The sequence below is a fragment of the Oncorhynchus mykiss genome, chromosome 15 (genome assembly GCF_057628025.1).
Source record: "Oncorhynchus mykiss isolate SJ-2025 chromosome 15, ASM5762802v1, whole genome shotgun sequence".
NCBI lineage: Eukaryota > Metazoa > Chordata > Actinopteri > Salmoniformes > Salmonidae > Oncorhynchus > Oncorhynchus mykiss.
The window spans coordinates 53,746,902-53,766,788 of NC_143036.1; the positions used below are offsets into that span (position 1 = coordinate 53,746,902).

The window sequence follows — 19,887 nt, forward strand, 5'->3', positions numbered from 1 at the left end:
AACGCTAGACATTCATATCGTTACGATATCTATTTTTGGGAAAATATATATCTGCACTGGTGATCAAATGCGAGTTGTCCTGCCGCGTGTGGCGGACAAAAGATAAAGTGTGTTGGTGGGAAACTGGTGCTTGCCAGCTAACACAAACGGCTGAAATAGAAAAGCCCTCGAGTGATGTCTTTCCTAGTGGTTTGACTGATGTACATAAAACAAACTAGTTCCAGGAGCTAGCTATTAAAAATCAGATCCAATAACAACAGAGGATATGAGAACCAAGGCTTAAAAGCAGACAGGTGTCCATGTACGCCGATGACTCAAGTTGTGTATTAAGTCCGGGCAAAGCTAGATCCCTGCAATGTCTCATTGAAGATCTAGCTAACTGTTCTGGACTAAAAACCTAATTATGATACGTGTACAATATTACGCAGTGGAGCTTTAAAAAATTAAAAATACAACTTTTAAATTACCCTGCAGTATACCTATAAAATGCGCTGATGGTGAAGTAGACATGCTTGGTATTCATATCACGAAATATGAGAAAATAAGCTCTCCACACTGAATTTCAATAGAAAACTTGTGAAAATAGACAAGATCCTGCAACCATGGAGGTAAATACCTGTCTATTTATGGGAAAATTACCCTGATTAAATCCTTAGTCATTTCTCAGTTTACTCACTTACTTATGGAGCTGCCTACACCTGATGATTCGTTTTTCAAATCATATGAGCAAAATATATTTTTGCTTTATCTAGGATGCTAAACCAGACAGGATAAGGCGTGCCTATCTACAGCTGAAGTTGGAAGTTTACATACACTTAGGTTGGAGTCATTAAAACTCGTTTTTCAACCACTCCACAAATTTCTTGTTAACAAACTATAGTTTTGGCAAGTCGGTAAGGACATCTACTTTGTGCATGACAAGTAATTTTTCTAACAATTGTTTACAGACAGAGTATCCAAAATTCCAGTGGGTCAGAAATGTACATACATTAAAATGACTGTGCAGTTAAACAGCTTGGAAAATTCCAGAAAATTATGTCAGTGCCTTTTTGCTTGACATCATGCTGGAGGAAATAGGTACAAAAGTATCTATATCCACAGTAAAACAAGTCCTATAATCGACATAACTTAAAAGGCCACTCAACAAGAAAGAAGCCACTGCTCCAAAACCGCCATAAACAAAAACAGACAAAGGTTTGCAACTGCACATGGGGACAACGATTGTACTTTTTGGAGAAATGTTCTCTGGTCTAATGAAACAAAAATATAACTGTTTGGCCATAATGACCATTGTTATGTTGGAGGAAAAAGGGGGAGGCTTGCAAGCCGAAGAACACCATCCCAACCGTGAAGCACGGGGGTGGTAGCATCATGTTGTGGGGGTGCTTTGCAGCAGGAGGGACTGGTGCACTTCACAAAATAGATGGCATCACGAGGGAGGAAAATTAGGTGGATATATTGAAGCAACATCTCAAGACATCAGTTAAAAGTTAAAGCTTGGAAAGAAAGAAATGCATCACTCTACTATTATTCTGACATTTTACATTCTTAAAATGAAGTGGTAATCCTAACAGACCTAAAACAGGGAATTTTTACTAGGATTAAATGTCAGGAATTGTGAAAAACCGAGATTAAATGTATTTGGCGAAGGTGTATGGAAAATTCCCGATTTCAACTGTACATAATGAATATGAATTGGGTGGGTTGAGATTATTAAATATAAAAGCACTAAACATCTAAAAGGTTCACTTACTCAAAAAGTTTTACTTGAACCCTAAATGGTTCTTCAGTAGATTACTAAAAAAAACTCCATTGTTTAAAAATTGCCTTTTTGCAAATTGCCATGTCTCAATTTCATCCCCCTGAAAATATGTCATATTTGTTGTTGATTATGGCTGAACTCAAATGTGCTGGTGGATAAAATACCTGTATTTATGGGAAAGATGTTTGAAAAGGGGTATTTTGTTCTTAAGTCTACCATTCCAATTTACAATATAATTTATGTCTTTCATGGTGTTATCAGAATTGAACAGGAACCTCGGCTCAATCCAAGAGCACAACCAATTGATTACAGCATTAACCCCAAAATGGAGGAGGCAGGTGGCAGCGAGAGGAGGTAGGGAACAGGTCTGTCTGGCCAATATAAAGAATCAAAACTGGCGGAGGAATAAAAATAGCATAAATAGGAAAGTATACCAGCTTCATTTGAGGACCAGGATGTTGACTACTGTGCCATACAGAATGCAAAATAGTTGGGAAGAGATTTTTGATGTACCGATTCCATGGTACAGGGTGTATGAGTTGATGTATAAAATGATGCAAGATTCAAAACTTCATGCTTTTCCGCTAAAATTATTATATAGCATTCTTGCCACCAACAAAATGTTGACCCAAGAAATAGTACTGTTAGGAGATTGAGAGACCGGGTCAATCAAATACTAATACTCTTAGTAAAAGTATTTATCTGTGGGTTCTGTAGATTAAAAATGGTACGTTAAACATCACAGCATAGTTGAAAGCTGTGCTAACAATTAGCCTTTTAAAATGAACTTGGATAAGCTAACACAACGTGCCATTGAAACACAGGAGGGATGGTTGCTGATAATGGGCCTCTGTACGCCTATGTAGATATTCCATAAAGAATCTGCCGTTTCCAGCTACAATAGTAATTTACAACACTAACAATGTCTACAATGTATTTCTGATCAATTTGATGTTATTTTAAAAAAGGGACAACATTTTTTTGCTTTTCTTTCAAAAACAAGGACATTTCTAAGTGACCCCAAACTTTTGAACGGTAGTGTATGTTGCGTAGCAATCCAAAGAGGGTGGGCGGCAGAGATCGGTGGGATGGGCTGAGGGAAGCGGAGGGTTGGGATGTGGAATTGAAGACGCGTGTAGAGAGGAGATGCTGTGCGGGAAATAGAAGTGGTGGTCAAAGATACGTCCAAATAAAACATGGTAAAAAGTATGTTTGAATGACACTGAGGGGCAGCCTTTATACAGTTAATGCCGGGTTTGCCGGAGGCTGATGCCGTGCAGGTGTTTGTACACATTCGAATACACGCATACTCAGACACGTAATCGTGCCAGACATGCACTAAAACATATACAGCTGGCATTGCTGTTATGATTTTAGTTGTCCTTGATGACCTTTGTTTGCTGTTGTCTTCTGTCTGTTTATTTTTCCACTTTTGGTTGTTGGTGCATGGGGGGGGGTGGGGGGTGGAGTTAATTGAATATTTATTTTTTCTTCTTGGTTCTCTTCTTGGACTGTGGGAGGGGTCAAATGGTTGAGGGACAGCTATTGGGGAACTGGGGGTGGGGGGGTCTTGGAGGGTTCAGCTTCACTTTGTTGGTCTGGTGGGAGATCTGTCAATGTGCCCTTGAGCAGGGCATTGACCCCGGATGCTTCTGTGTGTCGCTCTGAATGGGAGTCTGTTGTGGTGTAGTTGTTGAGCGGCTTCGCTGCAAGTATAATTGTGTGTTTCGGATATTCAATCAATTCAATAATAAAATTAAAAGTTCCAGGAGCTCCCGAAGACCGGCCTGAAGTGAGGCAGTAAAACCCATGAGGATCTTTCCAGCTCAGAGAGCTGACGTGAGCACTACACCAACAGATCTAGTCCCCATCCCCCACATTTCAGCTTTGTCCTCCAACCATCCGTGTTAATGAACACCGCATCACATGCACGGCTCTCCTTGAAGCCCCACTGGTGCGTGTCTTTCTCAACTGGGCCCTCTTTTATTGACACAGGCCTCGATCTCTGGTTTCTGGGGGTGGCCCTGGCCAAAGACCTTTGCTGGATGTTCAAACTTATTCACAATCTTTAGCCAACAGTTAATGGATAATGTAGGACCAAGCACAAGTGACTTGTCTATAACCCCTTTTCCACTAGAATGGCCAGGACAAGGCCTGATTTAGTGTGCAAGACAAAGAGATAGACTTACTTATGCCTCCAATCCATCCTAGTTTATGACTTTACTGTCAAATGGAGGCCCCTGAGTAGGAAAGGCCCCTTCGTTGCGAAGTAACATCTTAACAGAAAGGTGAAAAAAGACAGAAGCACTCTCATGAGGCCTGCCATGCGAGTAAGCTTCAAACTTCACACTGTCGTGCTACCAAAGACAGTCCAGTATGACGGGCAGAAACAGCTTCTCCAATAGAAATCCCCAATCACGCTTGTAGGTGTTGTCATGGCAATGTTGGCTAGCTAAGGTAATGCACAGACATCGAACAGTAGTCTTGCGACGAACTGCGCATGTGCAGGCCCTCAAATCAAAAGGCACTCCGGAATAAACAGCCTCTCCCTCAACAAGACAAAGGAGCTGATCGTGGACTACGGGAAATGGAGGGCCGAGCACGCCCCCATCCACATTGACGGGGTTGTAATGGAGCAGATCGAAAGCGTCCAAGTTTCTCGGTGTCTATGTCACTAAGGAATCGTCATGGTCCACGCACACCAAAACAGTCGTGAAGAGGCCATGACAACGCCTCTTCCTCCTTGGAAGGCTGAAAATATTTGGCATGAGCCGTCAGATACCACTGCACCACTGAGAGCATCTTGATTGGCTGCATCACCGCTTGGCATCCGACTGCAAGGCGCTAAAGAAGGTAGCGCGTACGGCCCAGTACATCACTTGGGCCGAGCTTCCTGCCATCCAAGACCTCTTTTCTAGGCGGTGTCAGAGGAAGGACACAAACAATTGTAAAAAAAAAAATGCTAAATCTTAAATCAAATTTTATTGGTCACATACATCAACATCTGCTAATTATGTGTGAGTGTAGCAAAATGCATGTGCTTCTAGTTCCGACCGTGCAGTAATATCTAACAAGTAATCTAACAATTTCACAACAACTACCTTATACACACACACACACACACACACGTAAATTAATGAATAAGAATGTTTGTGTAACTAGTGTAACTGAGTCAGGTTTGTAGGCCTCCTTGCTCGCACACGCTTTTTCAGTTCTCCCGGCAAATTTTCTAAGGGATTGAGGTCAGGGCTTTGTGATGGCCACTCCAATACCTTGACTTTGTTGTCCTTAAGCCATTTTGCCACAACTTTAGAAGTATGCTTGGGGTCATTGTCCATTTGAAAGACCCAATTGCGACCAAGCTTTAACTTCAAAAGGTATAGGGGGCAGCATTTTCACTTTTGGATAAATAGCGTGCCCAATTTCAACTTCCTGCTACTCATGCCAAGAATTAGATATGCATGGTATTAGTAGATTTGGATAGAAAACACTCTGACGTTTCTAAAACTGTTTGAATCATGTCTGTGAGTATAACATAACTTATGTAGCAGGCAAAACCCTGAGGACTAACCGTTCAGATGTTGTTTTTTTTGAGGTCTCCGTCTGTTCACTGAGTTCTCATTAGGAAACAATATTTCTTAGGAACTTGTTTTCAGTTCCTACCGCTTCCACTGGATGTCAACAGTCTTTGGAATTTGCTTGAGGTTATTCATTTGTGCAATGAAGAAGTACGGCCATTTAGGAACTGGGTAACACTGTTGAGAGTTGCGCAAGACTTGAAAAGTAGCTTGGTTTGTTGTCTTCCTGTATTGAACACAGATAGACCCGTCTTCAATTTGATCGATTATTAACGTTTAAAAATACCTAAAGTTGTATTACAAAAGTAGTTTGAAATGTTTTGGCAAAGGTTACAGGCAACTTTAAAAATATTTTGTAGTGACGTTGCGCAATTTGGAAGCTGTTTTTTCTGGATCAAACGCGCCAAATAAATGGACATTTGGGATATATATGGACGGAATTAATCGAACAAAGGGACCAATTGTGATGTTTATGGGACATATTGGAGTGCCAACAAAAGAAGCTTGTCAAAGGTAAGGCATGTTTTACATTTTATTTCTGCGTTTTGTGTAGCACCTGCAGGGTTGAAATATGCTACCCTCTGTTTACTGTTGTGCTATCATCAGATAATAGCTTCTTATGCTTTCACCGAAAAGCTTTTTTAAAATCTGACATGTTGGCTGGATTCACAACGAGTGTAGCTTTAATTTAGTATCTTACATGTGTGATTTAATGAGAGTTAGATTTGTATATCAATTCATTTGAACCTGCATTTTCCTTGGCTTTTGGCCAAGTGGGACGCAAGCGTCCCCTATACCATAAGAAGTTTTTAACTTCCTGACTGATGTCTTGAGATGTTGCTTCAATATATCCACATACTTTTCCTTCCTCACAATGCCATCTATTTTGTGAAGTGCACCAGTCTCTTCTGCAGCAAAGCACCCTCACAACATGATGCTACCACCCCTGTACTTCATGGTTGGGGTGGTGTTCTTCGGCTTGCAAGCCTCCCCCTTTCTCCTCCAAACGTAACAATGGTCATTATGGCCAAACAGTTCTATTTTTGTTTCATTAGACAAGAGGACATTTCTGCAAAAAGTACAATCTTTGTCCCCATGTGCAGTTACAAACCGTAGTCTGGCTTTTTTGGAGCAGTGGCTTCTTCCTTGCTGGGCAACCTTTCAGGTTATGTCGATATAGGACTTGTTTTACTACGGATATAGATACTTTTGTACCTGTTTACTCCAGCATCTTCACAAGGTCCTTTGCAGTTGTTCTGGGATTGATTTGCACTTTTCACACCAAAGTACATTCATCAGCTCAGGAAGGAGACAGAGCGCGTCTCCTTCCTGAGCGGTATGACGGCTGCGTGGTCCCATGGTGTTTATACTTGCATACTATTGTTTGTACAGATGAACGTGGTACCTTCAGGCGTTTGGAAATTGCTCCCAAGGACAAACCAGACAAGTGGAGGTCTACAATTTATTTTCTGAGGTCTTGGCTGATTTCTTTTGAGTTTCCCATGATGTCAAGCAAATAGGCACTGAGTTTGAAGGTAGGCTTTGAAATACATCCACAGGTACACCTCCAATTGACTCAAATGATGTCAATTAGCCTATCAGAAGCTTCTAAAGCCATGACATCATTTTCTGGAATTTTCCAAGCTGTTTAAAGGCACAGTCAACTTAGTGTATGTACACTTCTGAACCACTGGAATTGTGAATTATAAGTTAAATAATCTCTTTGTAAACAATTGTTGGAAAAATTACTTATGTTGTGCAGAAAGTAGATGTCCTAACCGACTTAAAAAAATATAGTTTGTTAGCAAGATATGTGGGGAGTGGTTGAAATACGAGTTTTAATGACTCCAACCTAAGAGTATGTAAACTTCCGACTTCAACTGTACATGTTTACCTCCAATACCTTGTACCCCTGCACAGGGACTCCGTACTGGTACCCCTGCACAGCGACTGAGCACTGGTACCCTGTGTATACAGCCAAGTTATCGATAATTTATTCCTTGTTTTATTATTTTTCTTTCTGCATTGTTGGGAAGAGCCTGTAAGTAAGCATTCCACTGTTATTCTAAACCGGTTGTTTACAAAGCATGTGACAAATCAAATTTGAAGTTGTTTTTGACGAAATTTTAAATGTCAGTGTCACTTTAACGAGGTTGGAGTAATAACATGCTCAACTCCTTGGCTTGAGTCTAGGTTGTGCCTTTAGATTGAGAAAATGAACTATTAAAAGGAAGAATTTTACACCTCTCTCATTGACTTCTTGCTTCGTGAGCGTTCCCAGAAGTCTTGCGATGTTGCGCCTCTGGGTTTAGAAACTGTGCTGCTACATTCTCCCCATCACAGGCCCCAGCTATCAGGTGATAATCTCAGCAGCGTCACGCTAGGGAATAAAGTCTTCATGGACCCAGAGTAGAACACAGTGGCTGTTAGAACACAGTGATCAATGGATCTCCTAGTCCTTGAGCAAGGAGAAAAACAAGAGCCAGGCTTTCCCATATTACAGCTAAAATAGGCTACAGTACAAATGGTATATAGACCCAGAGTCCTCCTTTATTGTAGGCTACATTTGGGAATAGTGGTCAAATAACTGGGCAATGTCAAAAAAGCAATTGAAGTACTGGAGCCTGCTAGCCTTTTATGTAAGCATAATAAAGCATCTGCCAAGATATCTGCATTTTTATGACACAGGAGTGTTTACCCTGTCGGTTGCTGCCCTTTCAAGGTCATTGTGATAATCCTCCTTCTGGCTACTCCTCCTGAATCCCTAGCGACATCATTGGAGCACACTGGGCTCTTCTCGGAGGGACAAAGCACTCAGGCTGTTAATCTGATGGAAGCGACGCTGGTGTCATAGAGCCCGTCTCAGATGAGGAAGGATCCCCGGGGTGGCTGCCAATGACCAGCACTGTCAGGGCCATGTCACGGCAGCCATGCCCAAAACTCATCTTCCTGACAGCAGAGGATAGATGGGCAAAAAGAGTTTTCTTTACGAACTTGAACAGAACCATTTTCGATACAGATCTGTCTGCAAGCCATTTAACCTACAGGTCTTGCCCAGCCCACAGTAAGCTCGTGACTCCTGTTAGGACCTCCACTTGAATGAAAATACCTTATGATGCTGGGGGACCTTTTCCTTGGGTCAGAGAGCAGGGCAGCGGGTGACCAGGGAGATTGTCCATGTAATCCGTGGCAGTTGTCAGCACCTACCCGTGGCAGTCGTCAGCACCTACCCGTGGCAGTTGTCAGCACCTACCCGTGGCAGTCGTCAGCACCTGTAACTGGGCACTGCTTGTGTGTGTGTGGCGGCGAGGACGGGACGGTTCATTAGCAGCAGTCTTAGCCACACATGGCGGCGAAAGCTGAAACCTACCGCTGCTAATCCGTTCTTCCTGGCAGGGGCAGCGTATATTTCCCTGATCCTTCCAGAAACATCATGATAGGTTGGCAGAGTCCGTTGGGGGGGGAATCACTCAGCTGGTCCGAAGGCTAACATCTGCCCACCTAAAGTGGGAGGCAAGCTGCTTAATCCCCCATGTGGTGACATGGTAAGGCATGGATTAGAACCAGCCGTCCATGCCACATACCATCAGCTCTACTGCTGCTCTCCATCTCACTGCCCTTTCTGCACTCAGGGATTCAACAGACGCAGCCTATATAACAGCACACACATGCATTCAGCCTATAAATAGGCCTAAAACTTTGCATGCACGTCCCTGCTCCAATGCATGGCTACTTAGATGATTGTGAAGCGAGAGGAGGACACAAAACAAGTTCATTGGCCGGTACAAATATGTTTGCATATTGCAGTCTAAGTAGCTCACTTCATGTATAAAACATCATACGGAATCTGTGCCATGGCGGATGGCACTAAATATTCACCTAAAGGGTATTGCTGGTGGTCCCTTTAAGGACAGGTCACCACAACGAGCCAGATGCCATGCCGCAGCAGCCTCCTCTCCCTGCTGCTCGTAGGGTTCCTGGTCCTGCTGTTCGTAGCGGACACAGAAGGCTGATGGACCATCTGTCATAAGCCAGTCCACTTTCCCTCCCTCCCTCCCTCGCTGTGTAAATGCTATTTTCCAGTCCTGTGTTCATAGTCACTGGGTTGGTGGCAGAATAGTGGGAGGGTGTTTTGTCAGATCTGTTGCCTATTTGGGGACAAGGAATTACAGTCGTATGAAAAAGTTTGGGCACCCCTCAAGGCTGCATAATAATTTACTCTGTCGTCACAGAAATTGATCACAGTGGCATGCCATTCCTTTTCTAATAAAAGCTGAGTACTGGGGTATTGTCCAGACAAAGATTTTTAGTGTAGCAATATTAAGTTGTATGAAATTAAATCAGATGTGAAAAATAGGCTATGCAAAAATGTGTGCACCCTTGTCATTCTGTTAATTTGAATACCTGTAACTACTTAGCACTGATTAATTGGAACACACAATTGGTTTGGTGAGCTCATTCAGCCTTGAACTTCATAGACAAGTGCATCCAATCATGAGAAAAGGTATTTAAGGTGGCCAATTGCAAGTTGATGTTCTCTTTGACTCTCCTCTGAAGAGTGGCAACATGGGGGCCTCAAAACAACTCTCAAATGACCTGAAAACAAAGATTGTTCAACATTCTGGTTCAGAGGAAGGCTACAAAAAGCTATCGCAGAGATTTAAGCTGTCAGTGCCCAGTGTGAGGAGCATAGTGAGGAAATGGAAGACCACAGGCACAGTTCTTGTTAAGGCCAGAAGTGGCAGGCCAAGTAAAATATCGGAGAGGCGAAGGATGGTGAGAACGGTCAAAAACAGCCCACAGACCACCTCCAGAGACCTACAACATCATCTTGCTGCAGATGGTGTCACTGTCCATCGTTCAACAATTCAGCACACTTTGCACAAGGAGAAGCTGTATGGGAGAGTGATGCGGAAGAAGCCTTTTCTGCACACACGTCACAAACAGAGTCGCTTGAGGTATGCAAACGCACATTTGGACAAGCCAGCTTCATTTTGGAATAAGGTGCTGTGGACTGATGAAACAAAGATTGAGTTACTTGGTCATAACAAGGGATGTTGTGCATGGCGGCAAAAGAACACAGCGTTCCAAGAAAAACACTTGCTACCCACAGTCAAATTTGGTGGGGGTTCCATCATGCTGTGTGGCCAGTGCCGGTACTGTGAATCTTGTTAAAGTTTAGGGACGCATGGATTCCACTCAATATCAGCAGATTCTTGGGAATAATGTTGAAGAATCAGTCAAAGTTACGCCGGGGCTGGATATTTCAACAAGACAACGACCCAAAACACTGCTCAAAATCTTCCCGGGCATTTATGCAGAGGAACAAGTACAATGTTCTGGAATGGCCATCCCAGACCCCAGACCTGAATATCATTGTGAATCTGTGGGATGATTTGAAGTGGGCTGTCGATGCTCGGCAACCATCAAACCTAACTGGAGATGTTTTGTAAGGAGGAATGGTCCAAAATACCTTCATCCAGAATCCAGACACTTATTAGAGGCTATGGGAAGCGTCTAGAGGCTGTTATTTTAGCAAAAGGAGGCTCCACTAAATATTGATGTGATTTTTCTATTGGGTTGCCCAAATTTATGCACCCGTCTAATTTTGTTTTGATGCATATTGCACATTTTCTGTTAATCCAATAAACCTCATTTCACTACTGTAATATTAGTGTCCATCAGTTATTTGATAGATCAAAATGAAATTACTGATCCAAACACCCAATTATTTATAATTGGAAATCATGAAAATTGTCGGGGGTGCCCAAACCTTTTCATACAACTGTACATCATTGCTATAAACCAATCTATGCTTTAGGGAGGGTCTGCACAAACATGGACACAAAAATATGCATATGCTGTAATGTTGTATACCCAGTTATGACCCTACTTTATATCCTGAAGAGAGCACATCATTTAATTGCCACCTGCACATGAACTGCCTTACACAAGATTGATTTGAACACCTTTGATTAATAGCTTTATGACAGTGAGCACGGGCCATAAATCCTAAACAACAATTTATGGTGAGACTTCTTAGGCCTAGTCGACACCAGTCTTTTCAAGGAACTACTTATCAGAGAAGTTCTACTTTTCCTTGAACCTTGATCCCCATTATTCTCTTCAGATCAGAACTTTCCATGAGGCTGACGAGATAAGATTAATTGACGAGTGAGCTGAGAGCTTTGCCAACCCCATCCTGAGGGAGAGGTGTTGATACAGAACACACACAGGCCTAAATCTTCTGGTGATGTATAGCCACAGGAGAGCCTAGCAGAGTAAGCCTGAATGATGGAAACTCCCTTAAGTAGTCTATGTGATCTATTGCCAGGCTGAACGAGACAAGAAATAGGTGACAAAGGTGTGACAGACCCGTCAGAGGAGTCTGCTACTGTTGTGGTGAGGTTCAACTGGAGCGGTGGCAAAATAACAGTCATTGATAAAGTGATGTAGCCTAGCTACCCACCAGAGCGCTGCTTCCTTCCTGATCTCACACACACCACTGCTGTGCTCTACAGCTGAGCACCCCATGCAAATTCAGATCATCTCACAACAGCATTTAAAATCACTTCTTCCAACAGTCTTGGTTGAATGCATTTGACTACCATGACCACGATTTGACTAATGCTATTTTAGTTGTATTGTCATGGTCGTAAATGTGTGTCAAATGTCCATGAGCTACAATAGGGTTACAAAAAACAACATTTTGATGAACATGTGTGGACATCACATTATTACGTCGTCAGGACAAAATTGTGACATGGGCGTGAGTGAGACTTCAAACGCGTTAACAAAACCATCACCAGGTAGAATGCAGATGCCATTAAAGTTCAATCTGGACCAGCTACTTTGTTCACAGCTTCATTGCTAGTTTAGCTACACGTAGTTGTCCCAACATCGGCATCTCACAGCGCCACGACAGCGCATCGTTAACGTTAAATTATAGTTAGTGGGTAAGTTTAGACAGCAATTTGCTAGGGTCTGTGGCTGCGCCCATGAACACAATATCCTTTAAAATATGATATAACTAACGTTGCCGTTACTTGCTGATAAGATTTTATTTAAATAACGACTTGTCTGACTAGCGAACAAGACTAGTCAGGTAACGGCAAAAGTGCTTTTTATTGCTCGCTTAAAGCTACAGCCATCGTCACACAATGCCAGGTTTCTAGCTTGCTGGCTAGCTAGTTAGCATTGCAAACAAAACACAAACCTCGCATCTGCCTAGAGCAGAATACCATAATAAAATACCAACATCCCATTTACGTTCGCCCTCACCTTTTTCAATCTTGGGGCCTCTGCCACCGTACCGTCGCGATTTACGAAAGCTTCTCCACCGTTTTGTTGGGGATCTGTCCGTTTCATCGCGGACGCCTGCGGCATCTTAGTGTTCGGGGTGAGAAAACCAGGACTCGTGTCCCCGGTTTTTACCATCGGCTCCATCGTTGGGGTAGTAGCCGAAGTAGCTTTTGGTTCGTTTTCAACCATCCCTTTGTCATCTGCCTTTGGTGTCAGAGGCGATTCGGGTGTTAATTCTTTGCCGGGGACGTCTTTTAATTCGACCTCGGCCATTTTCGCTGCCAAAACCTGGACTGACATCGCTGCTATTTCGCGAAGTCCTTTTCCCAACACATAACAAGGCGACGGATTGTGAGCGGCGGAGTACTGATTAAAAGCAAGGCATTGTGGTCTTCGTCGTTTTCAAGAGTCTCAATAAACATTTAGTGGAAATATTAAAATGATCAGAGCCAATGCCAGACAAGCACTATTAATGATACCATCAAAATAAAAAATGAAAGACTAGCTACATAAAATGACTTTAACCCCGAGCCTTATCAAATAATTTGACAGAAAACACTACAGAACTACATCTCCCAGTAAGTATTACATATTCAAATGCATTATGGTAGATTACGTTTGTATTTAACGGGAACTATACAGTGCAGTACTTAAACAGTTACTTATGTGAGGGATGACATTTTACATTTGATTCAAGTCTTGTATCCAAACCACATTGACGACATCTGGGGGGAAAAAAAAACAGTATGATCATTCATAAAAGACATTTGAAGATGTCTCACGTGTAGTCCTCTAAGCAAGAATACAAAGTAAACGCACCAGTGACAAAATGTTATTTTTAATGCATTTAACCTTTATTTTAACTATTTACAATGATGCTGTATTCTGATATGAACGCAATGCAAATGTGTGTAAATTGAAGCCTTTCAAGTTCTGCATCGCATTGCACAATGCCATCTGAAAATATTAATATTTCATTAGTGGAAAACTTGGAAATGGTTGCTTACATCCTTTCATTTGACAACCCCCTCTGCACATCTGTATATAGCCATATTGCTAATTTAATGAGTGGCGTATAATTCTTTAACTTTAGTTTATTTTGTGAATATTTTCTTAGCTGCATTATTGGTTAATGCTTACAAGCACGCGTTTCACCGTTACGTGTTACAACGGTAACACCTGGTGTGTTCGGCGCATGAGACATATACAATTTGATTTGACATTTCATGAGGTCAATCTAGAGAAAATGGGTTCTGGAAGCAAATAAATACTGCCACCATGGGGTGGGTTCTGGTAATGTAGAGCTCTTGCACCTAAATCTAGTCACATTGATAACAGAGTAAGGACTAAAGAGTAACTCTAATAAAAATATATGGAAACAAATATGTTTTCAACCACAGACAGATGAACTTAATCAATTATGTTTATTTCCATGTCTCAATTGAAAACCACATCAGTATAAACAATTCAAATTTGATTGAATGAGGGGGGGGTTGGAGTGCATTGGAGTTGCCCCATGAGCCCATACAAGTCCATGCAGCCTGTTACCATCTTTGAATTAGCTTCTATTTTTTTTTTTTTTTTTAATCAAAATAAATGACATTCTCACAACCTATCATAAAAAGACACCTCTTTGACCACTATACATCATAATTCTCCAAGTAAAGTCTTTGGTAATAAAAATAACAGCAATTTACTTGGAACCTTCCATAATATTGAAATTCTAAAAGGCATACCATGTGCATGGCTTTGTATCTATCAAGCATTTGAACCGTGGAACAAACGTCTAGTTAGAATAGATATAATATGCATGCCAATGTAAGTAACTGCAGCCCTGGTAAACAAAGCCATGCATTTGTACGCAGGTAACTTTCTACCACTCCAAACCCTGTCATTCAACAAAAAAGGAAGAACTCATGCATCCTAGCAGCAATATTCAAGCTCTCTCAAACAATTCATATAAAAAGAAAAACTCACTGACATACATTCAAGCCAGGAGGGTTCAACCCATTGGTATACTATTTACAATGACACTATCCTGATACATTCACAGAATATTTCAAATAAAGCAAGTAAATTGTGGATGTCTCGGGTAAAAATACAGTACTGTTGTTTTTGCTGCAACATAATATCAAACTAAGTCATGGTCTTTGTAATAATTTGATTTAAAAATGTCACAAATGACAATAGCTACTTTCAAGTGAAAAATGTGGTCTGCTGTTTCTCAGAAAAATGACTGAACAAATGTACAACAAAATGTTACTCTCATAAGTGCTTCCTTATGAACCTAGATCTGAGGACAGTTATGGTAACTAACATCTACAGAATATTGTTGTTATCAGAAGCTACGATGTATTGTTTCACAAACAAACCTTGAGGTGACAAAATATTTGAGGAAGTATCTGCCCTCTAACATCCTCTGTGACACTGCTGTGAAATGCTCAAGAAGGGAGAGATTGCATCAGTCCCCAAATATCCACAGGATGTTCACACCTGAAAGGCCCAGATTTACTCTCCTGTAAAAAGACAGACGAGTACAACTTATGTTCAATTAAAACACAAATGTTTTACATAGAGATTGATTGCCAATGTGGTCTTGACAAGTTTACTTTATTAAAGTGGCATATTATCACATAGAGCTGAGAGAGTAGTGCCCATCTGGAGTCAGTGATGGCACCCTGGCCTGGGAAGTTTAAATGCAGATTTTTATTTTATTTCACTTGGCAAGTCAGTTAAGAACAAATTCTTATTTACAATTACGGCCTAGGAACAGTTGGTTAACTGCCTTGTTCAGGGACAGAACGACAGATTTCTACCGTGTCAGCTCAGGGATTCGATCTAGCAACCTTTTGGTTACTGGTCCAACGCTCTAACCACTAGGCTACCTGCCGCCCCATGTTAGTTATACAGTGGAATAATTGGGAGTACTCACCCCAGCATCCCAGACTCCTTGGTTTTGATGACGAAGAGGAACATGAGAACTGTGTGGAACAGGTTGTTCCTTCCCTGGGAGCACAATCAGAGGGGACTCAAATGAATGGAGCACATGTGGTTTTTGACAGATACATCTCACTCACTGAGGCATGTCCAAAAAGGCCATCGGGACAAAAGAGGCAGAGATTTGGTTCTTACCTTGGGCAGGCTGTAGACATGGCCCTGGTAAATAAGTTGGTAGTGCGGGGGATTGGTGCTACTTTGGTGAACGCAGAAGAGGTTTTCATTCGTCACGTCTACTTAAGAAACAAGAACAGGGTATCAGTAAAGAATAGGAGAAGAACGATGTCCATTCTGTGTGTGTTGTGCCGCTCGGCCTTACCAGGTTTGTCTGGCGTCTGGCTGAAGTGCTGCGAGGTGAAGGTCTTTCCGTCGGGGTACTTGGGGTGAGGCGGGAGTCGGGAGTCCAGGTATGTGCACAGCACATGCATGAGGATCTAATGGAGAGAAAACACAACACGTATTTGAAATTCAACCATGTAGTAGATTACTACTTTTTGGGGGGTCAAGACTAGGGGTGATGCATGAGACTCACAGCACAGTCTGAAGGAAGGTCTGTGTCCCACTTCCTGGCTTTGAGATCCCCGCCCCTGTTCCAGCGGAAAGAACTCATGCAGCCACTATGGGCCAGCTCTGACAAGGGGAAACAAACAGTGTCAATAATGATATGTCAATCTCTGCTTTCATCAAGTCTTCTGACCTTGGACTCAAATCTCTCTAGAATCTTAGCTGCTTTGGCTCTAATGTATTGGACCCTCAGTTGTGGACACGTATAGTATATGACAGGAATATAGCACAGTCAATAAGCAAGGAGTCAAAACATAACCTCTCATAGGCCTACCTTTGATCCTCTCCACTAGATACTCTTGGTTAGGGGTGATGTCCAGGTACTGCACAATAGCAGGCATGGTGGGGATGACTGAAGCCTTCAAAACAGCAGCCTGTTTTAGACTGGCTATACTGGCTTCTGTTGAATAGGGCGACAGACTGGGTAAGTATAACTGGGTCGGCGTAAACTACATTTCCCATTTTGCCCCATTGCATATGGGCAGTAAATACCTCCAATCTGGAGCTCAGAGCAGCCCATTCTCCTTAGCTGGCCATTTACTGAGTCCATCTCCTTCACAAGTGGCACTAGAATGGTGTCATTTATCCACTGAAAGAAAGAGAAACTACACGCGTATCAACCACTTTTTCCAACTAAATTTCAGATTTTACCAGAGCTTCAATGTTACTTCTAAGCTTGTTATATTGTCTTACATTTCTGAGCTTGGCCGTCCAGCTGTCTATGCTGTCCACCACGAGACGACTGGTTGTGATTCTGGCCCAAACCTGCAGATCAAAAAGAATGGTTACAGGAGAATGTGTATTCATGCTTGGAAAACCAATTCCCCTCTGGTACAATAAAGAATAGTTATTTTATTGATGAATTGATTGATTGATCCCTTGAACCTCCTCTGCAGCCTGTTTGGAGCCCAGGTCTGTCTCGTCCTTGCTGGCTGAGGGGGCCTGGGAACGGCAGGCCGGCTGGTACTGGAACTTCCTCAGGCTCTGGGCGTAATCCCCCACCGAGCGGCTATAGTTCCAGAACGTCGGGCTGTGGGAGGGCGACACAGACTCTGGGCTCCCTGAGAAACAGTCAAAGGATGCATACAGGATATTACAATAATGCTCTTCACAGTTGAGACAAAAGCTCAGTTGGAGTTCATTATAATTTGTTATCCTTTATTTAACCAAGAAAGTCACATTGGGATTGACAGCTCTTCATCAAGCGAGCCATGGTCAGTTTTTATTATCTAGAAGAGTTTCACTAGTAGTACTGCATAGTGAAAATGGTAATAAGGCCAGGCCTAAGCTACACCGTCAGACTCTTACCTAACTGACTGCGGTGGCTCTTCTCCTCCTCGGTGCGGAGGAACCTGTCCAGGGTCTTCAGGGACTCCATGTAGTCCTCTTTGCCCCCGGGGGAGTTGAACACAGAGGGAGAGGTGCGGTAGCGTGCCCTCAGGCTGGTGCCATCCACTGGGCCAATGCTGCTGGGGTAGGATGAGGGGGGGCTGAAGTTCAACTGAAATCAACAGAAAGCTGTTACAAATGGGAAAGCATTATCTCCCTGGCTTCATGCCAGTAGATTTCAGACATGACAAGGAAAACCAAAAAGTGATAGCCACAACACAGGAAACGTGAAAGGATAATGGTAGCAGTTACAGTACCAGATTAATTGACAGACACCCAACACAAATGCATCAGATTGATAGCTAGATAATAAAGAGCATTGCGAGTCTGACAGACCTTCCCAAAGGCCAGGGAGGGGGAGAAGTGTCCCCCGCTGCCCGGGGTGGACGGGCTGCTCAATAGGGGGCTGTATCCGGGTACACAGCTGGGGGAGAACTTGGGGCTGGTGCTGGCCGGCCTGGAGGGACTGAAGCTGAGCACACTCTGACCCTGGAGGGGTGACGACTGAGCCGGGGCTTGAGCCTCCTGCTTTTCTTGCTTCAGCGGGGGTGATGCCTGGATACCTGAGTAGAGATGAAGACCAACATAGTATTCATTGATTTGGGCAGTTTAAAAAGACAAACGTACAAGAGGGATAGACTACATTTGGGGTTCATAGAATATACATCAAAACACGTACAACACCATCACCTTAACCACTCTGCAGCCAATGACTCACTTGAGTTTCTGAGGCCAAGAAGACGGTGCTGTTCAGGGGTAACAGCAATGGTAGAGGGGGCCATGGTGTACTTGAAGTACTTCCAGAAGTCAAACAGGGCGTTAAGGCTGAAGACTGAGGCGAAGGCCAGCTCTGTGGGAAAGGAAAAGGAAGGAGAGATAATATGAATGACAAGTTATTGCTCATCTGTAACCAGTGTGCATCATTGCCACACCTGGGCATTCCCTCCCAAAACAATGTTTAACTTCTTTCCATAGCAACCAGAGCACTCACCTATGTACCAGATAGGCCAGTAAGAGATGCTGAAGTACAGGCTCAGCAGTTTCCCTGACCTGAGAGGACAATGTACATATTACTGAGAGGCATTGGCAGCACTTGCTTCCAGTTAGGCATCTGCAACAGGCTACTAATCATGCGAGTCAGTCGTTGACAAGAAAACACAACCTTACATCTCTGTGTAGATCATGCCAGCTAGCGACACATTGAGGACTGCCCAGGCGAGGACCACCTGGCGCGCCTGCTCCTCCCTCCTCATCCTCATCGTCCTGTCGATGAGAGTAGACATGCCCTCCTGTTTCATCGGAGACATGTCCACATAGCGTTATCACACTGTCGGCTGCTTAATTCAGACAGAAGGGTTAACTAGTTTCTAAATAAACCAGTGTGTCTGACACTCGACATTCCGACCCCACCTTTACACTTTCTTGCACTGAGCGGCAATGGGGTCGGAACACAATCATGGTTAGTTTCATTAAGACACCATGGCACCGGCACAAGATATAGATTGGAAAACTTACCTCAATGCAGGGATAGGATATGCCACTGTTCACCAAATTGGACCTTTATCCACACTGCTCCACCGAGAAGATTGAAATACTATTTTCGTATTAGTTGGCAATAGCCATTATGGAATGCCACATGTTGAACAACAAAAGGAGCTAATTGCCTGACACTACAATTCCAAAATTGCTTCGATCGATTGCTGCTGCTAGCTGGCATGAAGCCAATAAAACGAGCAGTGGTTCAATCTTCTCAATGTATCATTGTGGGTAATAGTAAAATTGAGTACAGTGTCACTGGCATATCCCATCCCTTCATCGAGGTACGTTTTCCGACCAATATCTCACGCCGGCTCCAAGGTGTCTTAATGTAACCATGAATGCTTTCCGACCCCAGTGCATCTCAGTGTAAACAAGCATAACGTTAGGGTCAGTATCTTCTGGCAACCAGTTGGCTGGCTAGCATAGCATGCGAACGTCACCAGTTAGTTAGCTAATAAAAACACTGAATCACTGGCAAAGTATGACTTTTGTTTTTACCAACTTGTTTAACTTATTTTTACTTAGTCATTCATACCACCAATAAGTGTAATTGAATAGAGTAAATACAGCTAAATATAAGTACATTTCATACATACCCCGTTAGCTCCAACGGCGCTGCACAAATTTTGTATTTCAACCGGAAGTGTAATGTCCTAGAGCAGTCTAACTACTTCCGTTCTGTACACCCGCCCCTTTTCAAAACATGCCACTGAGATGTGGAGCGGGTAATACCTTGTTACAGATGAGATGTGGAAT

The 19,887-nt window shown here is 42.9% G+C and overlaps 2 protein-coding genes across 6 annotated transcripts in view; both read right to left on the reverse strand.

Moving 5' to 3' along the window:
- Positions 1 to 13,251, reverse strand: part of ahcyl2b (adenosylhomocysteinase like 2b) — a 46,294-nt gene extending 33,043 nt beyond the window's left edge. The window contains exon 1 of one of the 2 annotated variants that reach the window (XM_036944542.2): positions 12,622 to 13,251. In XM_036944542.2, the coding sequence (XP_036800437.1) occupies positions 12,622 to 12,942 (321 nt within the window). In that variant the 5' untranslated portion in view covers positions 12,943 to 13,251. The remainder of the gene's footprint in view (positions 1 to 12,621) is intronic. The other variant, XM_036944543.2, reaches the window with a different exon arrangement.
- Positions 13,252 to 14,047: 796 nt separating this feature from the next.
- LOC110490245 (transmembrane protein 209) lies at positions 14,048 to 19,863 on the reverse strand. 4 transcript variants are annotated; one of them, XM_036944545.2, is made up of 15 exons: positions 19,728 to 19,863; positions 18,760 to 18,881; positions 18,584 to 18,642; positions 18,311 to 18,442; positions 17,929 to 18,155; positions 17,512 to 17,704; positions 17,089 to 17,264; positions 16,897 to 16,968; positions 16,696 to 16,792; positions 16,478 to 16,603; positions 16,172 to 16,269; positions 15,959 to 16,073; positions 15,775 to 15,872; positions 15,575 to 15,648; positions 14,048 to 15,158 (listed from the first exon to the last, which is right to left on the reverse strand). In XM_036944545.2, the coding sequence occupies exons 2-15, from the start codon at positions 18,873 to 18,875 to the stop codon at positions 15,104 to 15,106; spliced, it is 1,638 nt and encodes a 545-aa protein (XP_036800440.2). In that variant the 5' UTR covers positions 18,876 to 18,881; positions 19,728 to 19,863; the 3' UTR covers positions 14,048 to 15,103. The 4 variants fall into 4 exon arrangements, with proteins under 4 accessions (XP_036800440.2, XP_090056461.1, XP_090056460.1 ...); XM_090200335.1 differs by having other exon boundaries at positions 15,775 to 15,875; positions 19,728 to 19,812; XM_090200334.1 differs by lacking the exon at positions 19,728 to 19,863 and having other exon boundaries at positions 18,760 to 18,899.
- Between the last annotated feature and the right edge of the window lie 24 nt (positions 19,864 to 19,887).

Excerpts from the sequence above, each read along its gene's own strand:
- LOC110490245 (XM_090200332.1), bottom strand. The coding sequence starts at position 18,899 with ATGTCTCCGATGAAACAGGAGGGCATGTCTACTCTCATCGACAGGACG. Across the intron at positions 17,705-17,928 it reads CCTCCCTGGCCTTTGGGAAG|TTGAACTTCAGCCCCCCCTC; the intron begins GTCTGTCAGACT and ends TGTTGATTTCAG. Across the intron at positions 16,969-17,088 it reads CCAAACAGGCTGCAGAGGAG|GTTTGGGCCAGAATCACAAC; the intron begins GTTCAAGGGATC and ends TTTGATCTGCAG.